The sequence below is a fragment of the Corvus cornix genome, chromosome 15, assembly GCF_000738735.6.
Source record: "Corvus cornix cornix isolate S_Up_H32 chromosome 15, ASM73873v5, whole genome shotgun sequence".
Lineage (NCBI taxonomy): Eukaryota > Metazoa > Chordata > Aves > Passeriformes > Corvidae > Corvus > Corvus cornix.
In genome coordinates, this window is record NC_046345.1 from 12,960,543 (window position 1) to 12,979,249 (window position 18,707).

Below are 18,707 nucleotides of genomic sequence, written 5' to 3' on the forward strand. Positions count from 1 at the left end.
TTTGACTTCCTCTCCCTCTTTTCAGATGGGGATATTTTCCTGCATAGTAAATTCAGCTATGTGTGAAAAAATCCTGGGTTTGAATTATTGAAAGTTAAAAAGGTCTTGTTTTTCAGAAATCAACTCATTCCAGATTGGTTTTAACCTAGATATTTCAAACGTGATTTGGGTTGAGAGAAACAGTTCTGTGAGTGCTCCCAGCAAATATCTCATCCCTCTGGGCAGATGCCATTAAATAAACATGTGTTCACTACTACATAAGAACATTATTTTTCTAATGTGGCATATGCATGACAAGCACAGAAGGCTCAACTGTCAAACTTGGAAAAATATCTGTGTAGCTAATTCTGGGCTTGCTCTGCAACCAGCTTTTGCATATGCTACAAGCGTTGTTTTTCTGCATATAATTCTTTACTTTTGCTTTTCAATATCCAATCTAATCCTGGGAGTGGAGTAAGCCGTGGAGTAACAGGATGTCACTGAAGCCCTGCGAGGTAACTGATGTAAAGCAGAATATGTGCTGGTGGAAATGAGATGGTATTAAACCACTGGACAGGTCGATGTAATTCATGATTAATTCAATGTTACTGGATAATTTTGGAGGGAAGAACCTTTTCCCAGCATCCAGCCTAAACCTCCATGACCAAGCTCTCCTTGAAGAGGGAGGGTGAGTGGTTTCAGCGTGTCCCGAGAACTGATCAGGATTCATTTATGGAATTAGCCAGCCCTCAGAAAGATCAGCCCACCTGCCTTCTGCTGACAGGTGCCCCTGAATGTGCCCTTTTCTCTGGCCAAGGTGTGTGTGAGCAGCATGGAAGCCTCTCCTTTAAAAACTTCCCCTGGATAGCTTTCCCAAGCCTGCAGGGGATGGGCGCCACGGAATGATTGCCTTTAGAGGTCCATGGAAACTGAAATAGAATTGTCATCTGGGGTTACAGCATTAACAGCATCTCCCTTCCCTGGATGCTGCACAACCATGATGTAATTAATTAAATATATCTGGACAGTGGGAATAAAGGATCTGGCAGAGGGGCCTGTCTGGAGAGCAGGAGCTGATGCTGCTGTGTCTGGGGCCTGCAGAGTCACGGGGGGTTGGCACTGGGATGAGCTCAGGCTGTGGGATGGAGTCACTGGGCAGTTCTGCCTAAGGCTCCAGGTGAAATTGTTGCAGCCAAAAATTCATCCATGGATTTTACATTTGTCGTGTTACAGATCCAAAAGGGATCCAGTGAAGCTGAACTGTCTGAAAGTTTTAGGCAACAGAAGTAATGTGTGTCACCTGCCAGCCATGTGTGCTGGCTGTAAAAGATCACTCATTTCTGACTTTGAAGTTGTTCATTTCCCCAAACTTACTAAAAATGATGGGCAAAAATAACTACAGCCCATTCATTGCACCTCTGCTCAGTTACTTGCTGTGTGTCATATTTATATAATCAGTTGCATCTTTTAATAAATTTTGAAAAATTGGGGCTCATTGACGTTCCAGACATGGTCGATTATTCTTTTAGGTTTAGAAAAATGGCAGTTAAGTAATCACAATGCTGAGAATTGTCTGAGAATGATTGTTGTAGATTTTTCCAAGTAGTAATCACAGGCCCTGCTTAACCAGCTCCATATGGCCCAAGGCATGTAGGCAGCTCTAAGTGGGACAAAGAGTGTTGGAGTGGTAATGAAATATGCAGTAATCATCAGGGCTGTGTGAGCTCTTTACATTATTTCACACTGCTGCTTTGAAACAAAGAACAGGATGTGGCACATTTAATGCTTTCCCCTTGAGAATCCGTTGGAGTAAAGTTCAATTTTTAATTCAAAAGGCAAGGGAAGCTGCTACGGAATTAAAGATGTGGATGCTGCCCAGATGAGCTATAAATAACTTATCCATGAACAGCAAACCCTCTCTAACAGTCATGAGCAGATAAATGTGCCCCTCCGACAGCGTACTCACCCTGAGCCCTTCCTCTCACATTTGGGTTGGGCTTTTTCTGCTGAGTAATTTTGCTGTAAAAATGGCCTCCAGTTAAACTGGGTTAAACTGGGAGATGCAGATGAGAGCTGTACCTTGCAGATAGAAGCACAAGTGCTTTTGTTTTGCTGTTCCATGAATCTTTGTGCTGGCGCCTGGTGGGATGTGCCTGGCCTGTGCTGCCTCCGGAGCAGAGGGGCCTCAGGAGCAGAGGGACACCAGCCTTGGTTCCCTTGCCTCCCAGCACTACTTTTTCCATTGACCATCTCTATCCAATTCCCTGTTTGGCTCCTGCTGCCCAGTTGCTGTATCCAGTGGGTTTGGTAGATTTTAGGGCACGTCCAAGTGTGGAGATTTCTGTAGTTGCTCACCAGCAGCATCAAGGAAAATGGTTCCTGGATACAAACACCCTGCCAGAGAGCAACAGTTACTGCAGGGTGGCTGTTCTCTTCTGGCAGAGCTCCCAAAGTGAAAATGTTGGTGTTGTATTGAGGTAATATTTTAGTTTTGATAGATCTGAAATTGCTTCTGAGCTTCCTCCCTCCCACTCTCTTGCTTGGGTTCAGATGTATCCTGGTGTCCACTGGGGAGCCAGCCAGGAATAAATTAACATCTTCCAGTGACAAGGTTCTGGTGTGCACTGGTTTGACGTGAATATCTCAGAGTTTGGATAATTCCTTAGCACTAGGAGTACTTAATACCTTAAGTACTTTCTTTAAAAAATTGTCTTTAAAAGCATCTGTGGTGCTGTCCATAATATTTTCTTGAATAATGAATTTATTTAATGTTTTTAAAGGGTGGTGTAGAGTATAAGACTCTTCAATATATATGTGTGTGTGTACATATATATTTGTATATATATGTGTATATACACACACAAGAGTCTTATCTCCCTTTGATACACCAAAATAAGTTTATTAAACAGCAATGGTATGAAGCCAGTTACTTCCACTTCTTTCTTAATTTGGAGTTTGAAAATGAGCCAAATGAGAAGTAATTTGTTTTTTCCTCTTAGTTAAGCTTGTGTGTATTTGATTGTGTAACTTTTACCAAAATTAGCTTATTTACAAATAAGCGTGGGGCCGGGATGCTGCAGGAGGGAGTCCCTGGCACCTGGGTGCTCAGCTCTTGGGAATGAGCATCTCCAGCTGGGTGGGGCAAGGAGAAGCTGCCAGGTACTGCTGGAATCTGAGCAAGGGGCACGATGCAGGAACTTTGAAGTCTTCTGGACTAATTTGTGCCTGATGCCACGTGAAAGGCATTTAAAATATAGAGAGACCAAAAGGAAGTTGAGTAGGGTGTATTTTATTTTAACTGCAGAATACATGCAGCATTCCGATGGGGACATCTTGGCAAGGAAAAGACATTCAGACCAGTTCTGTGAAATGCAAAAGTGACAGCAGTGAGAACAGGGATCTATTGCATTACAGATTTGCTGACAATTCCTGGGGAACTTGTTGGGAATGAGGAGAATTTTAGGTGTAAAACATTGCTCATCAAACTTGTTTTCCCACTGCAGTGGGAATCTCTTGCCGAAACATATCCCAGTGGAAGTGAAGGACTGGTTAAATAATTTGTCTGGCTGTTACTGGTCTGTCTTGGAAAAGATTCTCATGTGTGGTGAAATTATTTCTCTTCCCTAAACATAGGAACTTCAGGCATTTTCTACCAAGGTTCTTGTAGGTTTTCATAACCTGATTGATTCTAATATTGCATAAATTAAAAATATCAGTAATTTCCCAGAATTACCCCCACTGAGCTGACTTTTATTCCTTTCTGATATCCCAGGTAAAACTCATCACTGTTGTGGCTGAAAGTTAAGTTTTGGAGATAAAGGTTAAGTATCAGCAGTAGAGACCTTTATTTTTGTATTTTTAACTGAAACAGAGGTGGTGCAGTTACTTTAAACATTAAATCCTATTTAGTAATTGTTATTAGAAAAACACTGCATATTGATCATTTCATTGTGCTAACGCTTCAATGAAATAAAAATAAAGCACCACAGAGCACATATTAGTTATTAAATGTGACATCAAGATGCATTTTGTTTCTTATGTGATGCTTTCTGCAAAATCCTGGGACAATCCTGGGAATTAATTTAGTGGGAGCCCATCTCTGCCATGATTATGTGGAAAGCTCAGGGAGGTGGGGATGGAGCACAGCTGGGTCGGGAGGTGCAGCTGGACACAAACTGTGCTCCCAAGGTAAGGGGCACAAGGAGTGACCCAGGGCATGGGCTTTATGTAAGACAGCTTAGGATGGTAGCTCAGAGCAATTACATGCAGAGTTATTAAACTGGGATTATCTCCCTGTTGCTACCCTCTTTAAACAACCCAGACATGTTTTGTGGAAATTTAAATGCATTGTAGCTGGGGTTTTATGCCAGCAAAATAATGTCTGGAGTAATTGTGATGCTTTGTGCTTGAAGGCAAAGGCCTCTTACAGGCTATGGGGGTATCACATAAACAAGAAGGAAAGAATAAAAGAAAATAAATTGTCAGCAGCATCAGTCATTGATCTGTTGGTTGTATTTGATAACAGCCTTTATCAGGATGAAGAATATATAATGGAGTACATTTCCAAGAGGATATATTTCCAGCTGGTTCATATTCTGCTTGAGGGGGGAAAAGTAAGCAAACCCAGCCTTCCAGTAATCTTCAGCTGAAGCTTCATTCGATGTCAGATTATGTTTAAATGTTACAAGGGAGTGAAATTCTTTGGCCCAGAGAGATGGAGCTGAGTGGGGCCGCCAGGGTGCTGGGAGATTTCACGGGGGGATTTTACCCTATTAATTTGCACTGAGACTCAAGTGCTGTGATTTGTATTTAGCCATGGTTTGCAGTAGTTAGGAGTTGCTTTTTACATCCCTGGCGTGACAAAGTCAATTAAGTCTGGCTTTGCTGCTTCTGGGGTAAGTAGGTGAGAATTTGGGTTTGGCTGTAGGCATTCCGAAGTGCAAGATTTATTAGAGATGGAAAATCAGCTTATTTTTGTTCCACGAGGGCCAGCCAGGGTTGTCGCAGGCACTCTGTGGGGACTGAGCCGTGTGTGTGCTTTAGTTTTGACACTAAAATTGTTGACAAAAAGGCAAAATGCCAATGTCCATTGCAGGCTCCAAATGGCAGCTGGCACAGCCTGGCAGCAGATCCCTCCCTCCTTGCCCGCCTCGCCCTGGCGCTGGGGAATGATCCCGCGGATTCCCTGTCGCACTGGCTCAGGATCCTGGAGGTGCTGGGTCCTTGCTGGGGCTCACAGGGTCACCCCACATTCCAATTAAATATGCGGAGAGTTCTCCAGGTGGCTCCTTCTGCGTGACAGCCAAGGGCTTTCCTGGAGATGCAGAAATGGGTGGTTGTTATTTACTGAAATATTAGGGGAAATTAAATAGGCTGAGCTGTAATCTTATAGCTGCATTTTTAAACAGAATTATTTAAAAAAATAGAAGCTCAATTTATAATTATTTTTATTTTAGAAATAGCATTTTGTGTTCTCCTGTGCAGCGAACCCCTGGGCTACATGCAGAGAACCCTCCTGGTTTAGAGAGAAGCTGCAGGGTGCTGTGTGCAGAGCACTGTTGTTGGGTGGATTTGCCTGGACAGCTGTGGGATGTGGCTCAGGAGCATGCTCTGGGTGGGGAATTTGATGAGAGCCCTTTATATTGCATCCCAGAGATGTTCCTCCAACACCTGTGCTGCGCCTGCTCCTGTCTGGCCCCAGTGGAGGTGTCTGGTGTTCCAGTGTGGTGCTGTGGAGTGTTGGGGCTGCCCTGTAGGGCTCATTGATGTTCTATTGCCCTTTGACCCTGGACTTTCAGTGTGTAGGATTGTAGGAGGCAGATCCTTCAAGGGTAATAAATCCTCAGTATTACTGCTCACATAGCAGCTATTGCTTAACTCTTCAGAGCAGGGGGCCGTGGCAGAGTTTCTGTGTTGGGTGGCTCCCCCAGGATAGGGACCCACTGGGTCTGGGAATTGAATTAAACAGTTCCAGTGAAGAAATATTTCTGAAGTGAGCAATTAATGGGGATCTGCAGCCTTGGTTTCTCTGTAGACCTTAAAACAGCCTTCCAGTGCCTAAAGGGGCTCCAGGAGAGCTGGAGGGAGACTTGGGACCAGGGATGGAGGGACAGGACACAGGGAATGGCTTCCCACTGCCAGAGGGCAGGGATAGGTTGGTGACCAGGAGGATGTGGTTTGGAGGCTGTTTTGCCCTTTAAGCTCCTGAATTAAAAATAGGATTGGAAACACAGAGTACAGGTGACGTTGCGTTGCTTGAGATGTTCAGATTGTCCCACAGCACTGGATGCACCAGTGCAGCTGCCATGGACTCAGTGGAATGGTGCCATCATCAAGAAATGCAGCTTGGGCTGAACTGGGAGGGGGACTGTTCACTGGGTGCTTTATCTGAGCAGGAGCTCTCAGAAGCACGTGAATTAAACAGGTTAAGGTGAGACGGTTGAACATCTCCCAGACTAGTAAAGCTGCAGTTACAGAACACCTTTTTTTAAAAGATGGCAAGAAACTTACTTTTGTTTTGTATTTGTTCAGCTATTCAGTAGTCTTTTGAGTCTTGGAGGTATCAGAATGGTGAGCATGTCTTTTGATGTTGTATTCCTCCTCCTCCAAATGGGTGGGGGCATAGGAACAAAAGGTATTTAATGAATTATGATGGAGAGTTAAGTGGTGAGAGACTTGGAGGAACCGGTTAAGACTCCTTATTAGGTGGAACGCAGAAGTGGAAGCCACAGACAAGACCAGGGAAGATTCTCTTGGGTTTTTGAAGATGGGATCTGTTCTGTTGTCTGACCTGTGGGAGTGTGGGATGCTGGATTTGAATGGAAGGGTGTGGATCTAGCCCATTCCACATGCAGTTCAAGGGAGTTTGGAAAGGGGAGGAACACCTGACCACTGTGAGTGGATGAGTTCCTCACTGTTGGATGGTGGACTTAGAAGTGCCACAAGACCCCAGAAATGCAGGCCAGGTGTGAGGCTTTTTTTCCTGTTGGAGCTGCCACAGGAAATGCTCAGGAGCTGAGGAGTGCCTGGGTTTCCTGGCACCATGGTCTGGAGAGGGTCAGACAGCACCAGGATTCTCCTTGGCCAAGTGCTGCTCCACCTCTGGGTGCCTGTTTGGTGACAGTGCAAGGGAGTGGGGATGTGTTTATCCCATTCTCATGTAGTTATTCCATGCAGGTCAGCAGCTCCGGGCAGGCAGAGGTGCCCATTCATTCCCCACTCGCTGTGTGTCTTTCGACTTAGTTAAATCCACTCTCAGCACAGCTAAACTGTTTGGGAAAAAGATTAAACCAGACAGTTTGACTAATTGAAAATGAGGGAAATCCTCTGTGACTGTGAACACTGGGTGTGCTTTGTACTGTATTCTGCTTTTCTCTAAGCTAAATAATTCTTTTCTCTGTGTGTACATCTATAGATAAAGTAGATTAACTTGTTGTAATCTTAGCTACTGTTTTAATAAGGCAAAGGAACGTTTTGTTACTGTTGATTCCTGGAGTCCTTGGAGAGGAGGAACTTCAGGAATACTTGTCGGTAATAATTTTTAAGGGCAATCCACAACCCTGATTTTTCAAAAATTAAGTACTTGCCATGGCACATATGCCATGAATGGAATTGGTCAGTCAAAAAGTAGCTGGAATGAAAGGAAAAGCAGGGGCAAGGCAGGTTGGCATTGCTGGGATGGCTGGCCACTGCCTGATAATTTAAAGTAGAGTTCAGAAACTGATGTTTCCAACAGAAATATGCATTTCCAACCGTGGTGAAAAGCTGAATTTATGAAGTGCTGCTCCATCTGTTGCTGAGGAGGTCCCACTGTGCAGGTAACAGTCCAGTAAGAAATTCAGTAGGGAATTTGGAATCTTTTAGGAAGCACTTACAGAGAGAAGCATTCAACAACACTAAATTAAAATACACATTTGTGTGTCTCTTTTCTCTTTGTGATTTGTACAACAGTTGCTTCTTCTTAAATATGCTTGGTTAGATGAGTTCTTATTCTTCTCCTGCTTCTAAGCCCTTTCATTTTGTTTCTGCAATGAAGATGTAACAATTTATGACATCACATTAATATCCATGGCAACAGCCTGTAAAGTGAACAACATATTGCATTTGCATTGCAGAACCAGCAGTGAGGGAGACGGCTCCTGCTGAAATATGGATATGGGAAAGAACTCCAGCAGTGAGCACAGGGGATGCCTGGGAAGGGGAATTCTTTTGTAGTGGTCAAATGTGGTCAGTTGGCTCAAATTTTGTGAAAGTGATCTTTAGAAGGAGTCCCAAGTAGAGAGGAGTCAGAAAATGCAGCGCTTTTTTGATTGAATAGAAGGTAAAATCACAACTTTCTATTCCTGGGTGTTCCTCGGGGAGCCTGCTCATCCCCAAGGGAATCCTGCTCACTCGGGTTCTTGTTTGCAGTAACTCTCACAGGAGAGATTCTTACAGGAGAGATCTTACAGAGCAGGACTGGCTTCAAATTAATAATTACTACATATATGTTCAGCCTTAAAGATTATGAGAAAAGCTGAGTACTTGGGAGTCTCAGATAGTCTGTAAAATTTTGCAGCTTAGTTTATTACTGTGTGGAATTCCAAGGACTCCTCTATTTCAGAACAGCTCTCCAGTCCTCAGTAATTTGCTTTTTCCATTCCCAGTGCCATGCTGTGTCTTCCTCATTACTTCTTTCTCCTGTAATACCTTCTGTTTATAAACAGGAGTAAATAAACATATTATGATAAATAAAAACATGCTGATAAAGAAATTGTTTTTCTGTCCCCATCTGAAAGAGCATCCGTAATATTCCCTGCTTGGAAAGGCAGGAGCGGGGACGGAGAGGGGCTGTTTTCCTACACTGAGGTTTGGGTACCTGTTTGGGGTAAGTATCTGTTCAGCCTCTGGAAGTAATGGACATCACGATTTTCAGGGATCTTCTGGAGTCTTTCCCAAGGGATCACACATTTGATCCCAGCTGCTTTGACCAGATATTATTTCTCAAGGAAGTTCTCTGCTTTCAGAGCTGTTTCATATGGACGGTTTTATTTTAAAAGAAGCACTTAAACTGTCCCTACTCCAAACCTGCTCTCCTCTAATATGTTTATTATTGCATGTGGTCGGTTTTTTCCCCTGAAGTTTTATTTTTAGCCTGCGTGATCTGGGATCCTTTTCTTAATCGAAAAAGCAGCCCCTGGGTGATGGGCCCAGACCGGGTCCCAGCCAGCTCCCTCTGCTGGCTTCCTCAGAGGACAAAAATAGATTTAAAAACCTGCTTAAAAACCTGCTTGACATTCTGCTGCCTCCAGCTCAGCCCCTTCGCTGGCAGAACTCAACACAAAACTGTTATTTCGCTTTTGCTTCTGTTCAAGTAGCAGCAAACTCCAGTAAACATTTGCTTACAGAAGAGCACAAAGTATTTTGGCATGTTTTGTGAGGAGTAAAGAACAAACAAAATGACAAAAATATGCTTGTTCTGTCTTTGAAGTCTGTTCTGCGTTTTTATTCTGTGCCTGTGGTTTTGGAAGGATCCTGGCCTCTCCAAAGAGATGAGGATATGAGGGAAAAGGTTCTCACAGGCACATTTATAAGAAGATATTTCATTTATGCTGTTCTTCATACCTAAACTTAAGATGCATTTGCAGGTTTTTTTATTTCCAAAAATTGTTGCAAAATGGAGAGTCTTTAAACTTTTCTCTTGAAAATATTTTTTTCAAAGTATTTTATTTACAAGCATCAAGTCTGACCACAACCATTTTTGCACTGATGTTATTGCTCAAGCCTCACCCTCTGTTTCTGAAGTATATAAACATTGTAAGCTTAAATTTATTTTCTAATTGATAAAAATTACAAGCTGAAGGTCATGTCTGGAAAGACCTACAGGATCATGTCATGGTTTGGGTTGGACAGGACTTTTGCTTAACTTTGCTACTCAAAAAATCTGCCAGCAGTATTAAATTTGGGGTTGCCTGCTGCTAACTCTTACTTTCTATTTTTGGTGATTGTTGGTTGGGGTTTGGGTTTTTTGTGTCCTTCAGCTTTTACTGCAGCAAGTTTTTAAGTAAACAGATGGAAAAGTCAATTTTGTTGTTTACTCCTGTGTAAAATAGAATTAATTCCAGCAGAGAGGTAGGAAAAAAGTAGTAAAATAAGCTTTAAAACATTCTTTTGAAAGGATGTATAACCTAGAAAAAAGGTGTTTATTCACATCTTTTCATACTTTCAAACAGTAACATGAAGAGGATTTATCTAATATGTTCCATGTATAATGGAATTAGTGTAGTAGTTCACACTCACAACCTTTGGCTGTTTTGTGGGGGACATATGATGTGTATTTAACGTGGGAAACTGCTCTAAAAATATTTCCTGCATCCCTTACTTAAATTCAGATCTTGTCTTCTCACAATATGGCATTTCAAGTAAGTTAAGGAAAAGAAGATTTTCTAATGAAACTTGTTATTTCTATAGCCATTAGGTTGGAAAAAAAATGAAGAAAATAGGAGCCTGGGGGCTGCAAGCAGTGACACAGGACCAAAAGCAAGTGTGAACTGAGGAAAAATAAGCACAATTCTTAATTTTTATGCAGAAGGGTAAACTCAAATGTTAGCTGATGGAAACCCAAATATTGACTTGGTTAAATCAGCATACAGTTGAGAAGAACCAGCAGTTTCTGTCCCCCAGAGCAGAGCCCGGCTGGGTGGAAGCAGAGCTCCGGGGGCCTGGAGAGACTGGGCACGTTACACGCGGGATTTCTCCATAAATGTCTCCTTGGATGTGTTGGAGATCTTGTCTTTCCTCCAGCTGTCGTCTTAACATACCGATTAAAGGCTGTGGCAGCCGCAGCACACGGGAAGGCAGCGAGGCGCGCTGCCCGAGCTGCCGTGGTGCGGGATGGGGATGGGCATTCCCGGCCGTGCTGCGCCCTCGGGCCCGGCCGCGCTGCGCTCCCCGCACGGCGGCCCCAGCGGCCACGGCGTGACTCGTGTCCCGCGTCCCCTTGGCCGGGCAAGCTCCCGGGATCGCCCTGCAATGCCGCCAGAGCTCCCAGCGGATGTGGGGATGGATCTCCGGGAGGCACGGCCGGCGGGCGGGGTGGGCTTGGGATTGGGATTGGGATTGGGAATGGGAACGAGGAGGGACGGGACTGCAGCGTCCGAGTGGAAGCGCCTGGCGGGAGCCGTGCGGGCGTTCCCAAGGCAGAGCCGTGTGGAAGGGCCGGCAGAGCTCAGCCCGGTGCCGCGCTCCGAACGGAGCTGTGCTCCAGCAGTGACGCCCTGCATACTTGGGAAGTGAGGGAAGAGTCCGGGTTCCTTTCGCTTTCCAAGTAGGGATTAATACGGACGGCATTTTCCCTCAGAACATGGCCTGTGTTACTCGGGGATGGCTGAACTCGCTCTGATGTCTCCGGAGAGACTCGCTGCCCTCGCACATTCCGTTACCTCCAGCAGAGCTCTGGGAACAGGGAATGCAGAGTCAGTGCCCCGTCAGTGCCAGTAAACACCAGTTGTGTTTGGAGAGGAAAAATACAAGTCCTCCTTCTCATTGCATTGTTGGTGCACAGGAAGGTCTCCCTGCTGCACATCCACTGCAGGAATTCCATTTTCTTTGAACCTGAGAAGATCAAACGGCAGAAGTGGGGCTGGCAGCCAATGTGTGGAATAAGGGTCACACTGGCTGCAAGGCCCAGGTGGTGACTGGAAATGGAAATGAGGAAAACTTGGGAGATTTGGAAGGGGAAAGAAGAGAGCAAATGAACTTTGGAGAGTACAGGTTGTTTCTAGGATTAGGAAAGCATAGTAATACTTTAAAAACATTGTATTTTCCTTCGAAGATTTTTGGGTTGCTTTTGTGTTCTTCTGACAAACTACCTTTAATGTCTTTATACCAAATAGTTGAAGAGATAATGGAAAATGAAAAGTTCAGAAATGTGAGAGGAAATTCTAGAAACTCCCAGGAGTAAAGTTAAGAAAATACTTCTTTCCTAGTGGCATCCTTAGCCTGGAACATTTAAGGAAACAATGGTGAGAATGTCCCCAAACCTTTAGTGCCTTTTCACTATGGTCAGGTTATGCTTTTCATTTATAAGAAATACCTCTGCAAAGAAATATAAAGTGGCTTGGAAATCAGACTGCTTAACACAAACACATGGTGGGACGAATGAAGCAGCATAAATCAGGGATTGGGGGGGATTTTCTGGCACGTGAGAGCAGGTTTCCCGTTGCAGACAACTTCCTGCTTTGCTTTGGGAAACTGTGTAAACCACATAAAACTGTGCCTTATTTCTGTTCCTTTTACTCTTTCTGGTGATGGTAGAAAGCATTCGAAGCAAAAACCACACGGCAAATCCATGGTTTGATTTGGAATCTCTCCTGTCTCAGGAGCTCTCTGCACAGCTCATCTGCATTCCTACAGAGAGAGCAGACTCGAGCTGTAATTGCACAGAAATGCTCGTTCTGATTTCATAGATAATAATTTTGGTTAACCAAGCTGCTGAGAAGCCGTCTCTGTGAAGATCTGGCTGTGGTGTGCTCCAGTGAAAGGCAGGAGAGGCCGTGCAGGAGCACAGGAATGTGAGTGTGTGGGCCAGGGAGAGGATGTAACGTATAATGTGTATTCTATAAAAAAACAACTCTGTACCTACCGGGATTGAGGAAGCGATAAAAGTAATACTTTAAGTAGTGCTAACACAATCTAAGTGCAGATAGTTACCTACCATCTGTTTTTCAATAAATAGCTATTATGCTAATTTCTGTTTCAATGCGCAACAATTAAAGCCTCGGAATATTCCTGTGATATTCAACAGCTGTTGCCTTTGAAGGTTTTATTTATCCTTCTGAGGTGCAACAATTTTAGTTTCATAGTCAACTCTCCTTGCAAGTGTTGGTTTTTATATCGAAAATTGCGGTGCGTTGAGATGCAAACTGGGGTCGTGCCTGAGCCGCAATCTCCAGCCATGGTCTCCATTTATATTCCAATTTTCCTGGAAGCTGTTAAGGGTACCTTGGAAGGACGTGGATTGGAAATGCTTCTGTGCAAGTCCAGTGAATATTCCCTCAGTTTGGAAATAGGAGAACACAAATGAATCATTCTGGGGAGCATTTCCACTGTTTTGGTTCATTTTGTGATGAGCTGTCTTGGGGAAGGGAGCCAAGATGGATTCTCGGGCCTGTATGAGTGAGCAGCACAATTTCCCTATGATCATAACCAGCATGAGGAAATTAGATCTCTAAGTGGGTTGAATCTGATTTAGTAATAAGTCAATTTAATCACTAATGACTTCAAACGCAGATTTTACAAGGTGATCAATGGCAGTATAGCAATGATCGATCAATGGCGTTGTCTTTAATTGGATTTTTATGGGTATAATATAGTTTTTCAGAATTAATGTACCATTGCATTGTGTTGTTACTCTCTTAACTCAATTTTTTAGGAGAAATGATGCTTCAAAATGCTCTTTGGCTTTTGAAATATTGTTTTAAGGGCACGCTAATAAAAATACAGATAAAAATTAAATGCTTGCTTTTAGTAATTTTATGTCTGATTTTGTTGGAGTTGTTTAGCCATGTGTTTTTAAAACACAGAAAAAGCACCACATCCTTCATATTTCATGGCAGCGAGGAGGCAAAATATCAAAGGCTGAGAAGGAGCATGTGCTGCTCTGCATGTGAATCCTGAGGAGCTGAGTAAGTCCCCGTCCTCAGCAGTTTGACATAGTAATCTTCCCTGGAAGTAATCTCCTTGTCCCATGTGTCCTGCTTTAATCTATCAGTATTTCTGCAGTGTGCAGCAAGAAATTGATTTTCAGTAATTTTAATGGCTGAATAACTGGTGCTGTCCCAGAGTGTTTTTTCATATTTGCAGTGGCCAATGTGGTGACTGAGGGCAGTGTTCTGGATAATGGGTTTCATTAGCTCTGATGCCTGAGGTAAAAAAGCAGTAGGTGGGAATAAAGCCTTGTTTTTGATGTCTAGACGTTCATTTCAGCTGTTGCTGCAATATGATACATTAAAAGGAAATATGTAACATAGCTCTGAGGAAATATGTATTCTTTGAAACTAATTCTGCTTTTAAACTGCACAAGGCAGTGTGACCTGAATTATTAAAATGTGGGTGGCTGGATTTCTTAAAGGTATAACTGTCTCTGCAGCGCCGACACAGCCTCGACTTGCCTCCTCTCCTTCCTTCCTACATTTCTTTTAAGTAAAATATGTCAGTTTGACCACTGAAGCAGAACAGAGATCTTATTATCTTTCCAGTATCTCTGCTGGGAGACCTAAAATTATTGAAGTATTTGCTTTGATATTTTGCTGTGACTTCTCTCCTTGAAATTTTTATAATGGATTTTTTTTTTTTTTGAGAACATGGCTGGCTTCATAAAAATTGTTGGACACTTTGAAGACCTTAATATCTCTGACTTGAAAATAAAAAAGACCCCAAGCCAACTAAGCTGCTCATTAAGTAGCTTTAAATTATAAATTTCCCATGTAAGTCTAAATTATTGTAGTTGCCTTTCATTCATTTAACATCTGATCTGCAAGAATAAACATAAAAATCAGCACAAACGTTTTATTCATTTTTTCAACCTATGAAAACAAAATCATAACAAACGCCTAAAAACACTTTTATATATGAAGGCTGTTGATTAATTCCCACTCTGTTTGAACACCAGCAGTGAGATTAACACCTCCATTGTAATCCATTGTAAGTGTCAAATACACTTTTTTCTTGTTTCAGATTTTCTGCTATTCTTGATAATTTTTTTTTTGATGATCCAGATCTTTAGAGACAGAATATTAATAGACTTAGTGGTTTATTTTGGGAGATGATTTAATTAAAAATAAAAAACCAAACAAAACATAACTAGAGGAAAGCAGTTGCTTCTTTTGGTGAGAAATGATGTGCTGAAGTTCTCCCTCTGTTGCAGGGCAGTGAGAACGGGATGAGCTGCCTGTTGAAATAAAGTAAATGCCACTCCCAGGTGTATCCTTCTCTGGAGTGTCCAGAGGCTTGGATAGGGTAGTCAATGTTTACAGAAATGTATATACCCAGAGCTATAGAAACTTGTACATGAAGCTATCCCAGTGGAGGAGCAGTCACCTGGCAGAACCCTCTGGTGAGAAGGAGCTGGGGCTCCTGGAGGTCACCCAGCCTGACACTCCCCAGGATGGGATTGCTGCAAACAGGGATCAGATTGGCCATGGCTGTGTCTCCCCACGGCCTGGCAAGCAGTGACCCACAGTTTGTCCCCTCTGCTTTGCTGCCTCTCCAAACTCTTGTCCTCTGCTCTGACTTCCATGGAGGAAAATGAAGTTCATGCTCTGTTGTGCTTTCTCTTACTAAAACATTCCATCTTTCCGTGATTCTCCCCCTAGAAGTTCTCTGTTTTGGAAGATGGCTTTCACAGCCGTTGGTCAGTGTCACATTTGTTGCGTCTAAAGAGAAATATTTCAACTGAAGTACCAGAAACGCCTCCAGGACAGGCCGGAGGTGTTCCCATGTTTCGGAACCTGTGCAGCACCGGTGTTCTGCTGGCTGTGCCTGGAAATGCTATCAGGAGCATGGGAAAGCTGAGGGGGGCTGGAGTTGAATGTGTTGAGTGTTAAAAGCATTAGAAATCGTCACAAAGACAGATAGAGACCAACAATTATTTCCTAGGCTTCAATTTGCTATAAGGAATTTAAAATACTCCTCAAAATCTAAAATCTAGTTAAATTATAAGCGTCAGGAACTTTGGAATTTACAGGAATAGTCTAATTTTTAGTGTTTTGCCAAGCTTTTTTATTGGTCACCATATGCATCTTGAAGTTGCAACTTGCTCCAGTCATTTCAACACTTTTCTTTTGGAGTCTGGATCAGGAAGCCAAAGAGCAAAGAGGAAGTGAAATGCTGCACTTCTAATTTTTCCTCCTCATTTTTATGGCATCAGACATATGTACATGCTCTTAATTGTGAGATGTACTTTTTTAGTAGGATAAAGAAGCATTAGAGGTAATTACAGTAAGTATAGTGCTTTAATATATCTGGGATTTAAAGGCATTATTTATTATAGGAAAGTGGTTATGGCACTGTCTTATGATATACTTGGAGTTAAATTTAATAGGGAAGTAATTTTATTTCCATTTCATATGTCATTTATGTGAATTCCATGTACTAAGAAAGGCAGTTTGGAAAATTAGAATATTGAGGGTTGATACCACTCCAGACTTTCCCCTTTTCCCTGTCCCACTCCACTGCTGCTCCTCAGGCAGTCTGATCTCATGGCACACACTTGACCCTCGGGACTTGGCTGTGAGGTTAACATTGCTTTTCCCTGCTTTTCCTAGGATTTTGGACACATTCCTCCCAGCCATTACTTCTGCTGAGTGCAGGATAGCCATGGATGCAGCTGTGGTGATGGGTAGGGAGGGGGAGTGCTGCCAGTTTCCATTCCCTCATCCCATCCCTCCTGCTGGGATGTGGAGTGCTTTCATGTCTGGGATTGTGGAGGAATAAAAGGCTGGGGTAGCCAGGGAAGCTGAGCAGGGAAAAAGAATATAGGTGATGTCCAGTCAAAAAAAATTTCGGGATTAAAATTATTCCAACTCTACAGAATATTACATTTAACAGTGTAAAGCAGTGTGATCTGATCTGAATTCTCCTAAAATGGCAACATTATACTTGGCGAAGATAGTTCTGAGAGATGATATAAGCTGTGACAGGGTCCCATTTGTCTGCCGTGTATATCTGGGAGTAGGTAGGGAGTTAGGACTGGGAACTTCAGAACTGGTAGTGGGAACCTTCCTGTAAAATCCTGGAATTGATTCTGGTCTCCCCTATTTTGCATGAAGTTCCTAAAGCAGGGCAATACTGGCAGTATAGCCTAAGATAGGGTGAAACTGGAGAAGAGCTCACTGCTGTGTAAGAGTGAATTTATTTTGACTTTTACAGGTTCTGTCAACTTCATGATGCTGTCCAAAAATTTCATTTTTTAATTTAAATACTGAATTTTCATGCAGGTGTGATCTCTCATAGTGTAATCTGTAACTTTTCATATATTTAAGGATTATGTCATTTTGAAGTGCAAGACTGTACCTGCCTTGCAGCTTCTGGGGCTTCTGTAGTTCTGAGCTGTTGGGAATTTATACATCGATAGTTCTGAGCATGCACGGGGGTTCTGAGTTCCTTAAGCACAGTGTTTTACCCGTGAAACCCGAGGCCATGCGGAGTTCTGTGCAGTAAATAGCCATGGCCCATTACATCCTCGCTGTCAGGGAGGGCTTGCAAGCATTAAAGGGCCTGCAGTGGTTTCAAAGGAAAAGCTCCTTGGCTGCTGCTTGTGCCCAGGGGCACGGGTCTGTGTCTCCATTCTCCCGGGAAGTCTTGTGCTGTCCGATAAGGTGATTTAGTTACTAAAACCTGGCTTTTCCATTCTGCACGAGGAGAGAGGCTCTGTTACCAACATTAGCATATCACAACACTGCGCATGCAAAAAATGTGCGTTTTCTTGTCTGTGAGTTACAGCTCCTGGAGAAGCAGCAGAACAGTGGCTCGAGGCTTTGAAGGCTGCTGGCAATATTAGTATTTTCCATGGAGCACAAGCTCCTTAGAGCTCGCCTTTAAACGTGGTTGTAAACTATACTGAGATAATCATCTCTGCGATAGACGCGCTGCTGGGAGGTCTCGTCCTGCAAATTGGCCAAGGAGGGGTGTGAAGTATTCAGTGCTTAACGTGCAGTAGAATTTTATGTTTGCACTTCTAAAGATCTGCCGACTACTCCTGTGAAATTGAAATGACAGAACTCAGACAATTAACAAATCCTTACTCGTTGAAAAAGTTGTTTTGTCATCTGTTTTCACTCTGCGTCTTTTAGCTGAGTAAGATTTCGAATCTGGTACAGGCATACCAGAAATAGTGCTACTCCTGGTAGTTTTAGCACCCAAAAGCCATGAGTAAGGACAGCAGATATTTCTGAGGTTTGTCTGTCCTTCAGGTGACTAATTCAGGCTGCACTCTACTAGGAGAGATAATTAGACTTACTTTTTTAAACTCTAAAGTCCCTGCAGTTTGGTACTGAGTGTACAGTTTTTATTTGGTATAAAATCTGCTGTGTATTGCTAAAACTGCGATAGTTCAAGTCAGTACGATGGAGGAATTGCACCTGAGTGTGACAGCGAGAGGTTCAGAAGAGTTGTTTCATGTTTTTTCGGTTATGTAAATTGATTTTACACCTTTAATGATTCACTTTGTTTCTTGATTGTCGGCATCTGTGGTTAAGTTTTAAAGGATCTCTCAGCGGTGGTGGCAAAGAATGATCGTGCATTCCTCACCCCTGTACTTGAATATTGAATGCTACAAACAAATGGGTTTGCTTTTATGCTTTTGTGTTGGGTTTGGGATTTTTTTTAAAATTCAAAGACTGCGTCTGCAGCAAGTAAAGATTAAAGCTACTTGGGCAATATAGGTATTAGCTGAAATAGTTTAATGAAACATGCTACTTTGAAAATTAAAGCTGTTGAAGATACGTTTTGGATAAATGTATTTCCCTATTCTGAGCATGTTGACATTTTATGTTTTTGTAGTGGTGGAAGAAGGATTCTGGGAGAATGGACTTTCCTATGAGTGTAGGACCCTGCTCTTCAAAGCGATTCATAATCTTCTGGAAAGGTAAGAAAAACTCCAGTGCTTTCAAATATTTCATTTTGATACTTAAAATCATACAGGATACCTATAGAGCATTTATATTATTATGGATCTTAAGGTACATTTT

At 42.8% G+C, this 18,707-nt stretch overlaps 1 protein-coding gene across 1 annotated transcript in view; it reads left to right on the forward strand.

Moving 5' to 3' along the window:
• MED13L (mediator complex subunit 13L) overlaps positions 1 to 18,707 on the forward strand; it is a 173,064-nt gene that overhangs the window by 64,249 nt on the left and 90,108 nt on the right. Inside the window, 1 exon segment of the mRNA XM_039561361.1 lies at positions 18,520 to 18,604. Within this exon segment, the coding sequence (XP_039417295.1) occupies positions 18,520 to 18,604 (85 nt within the window).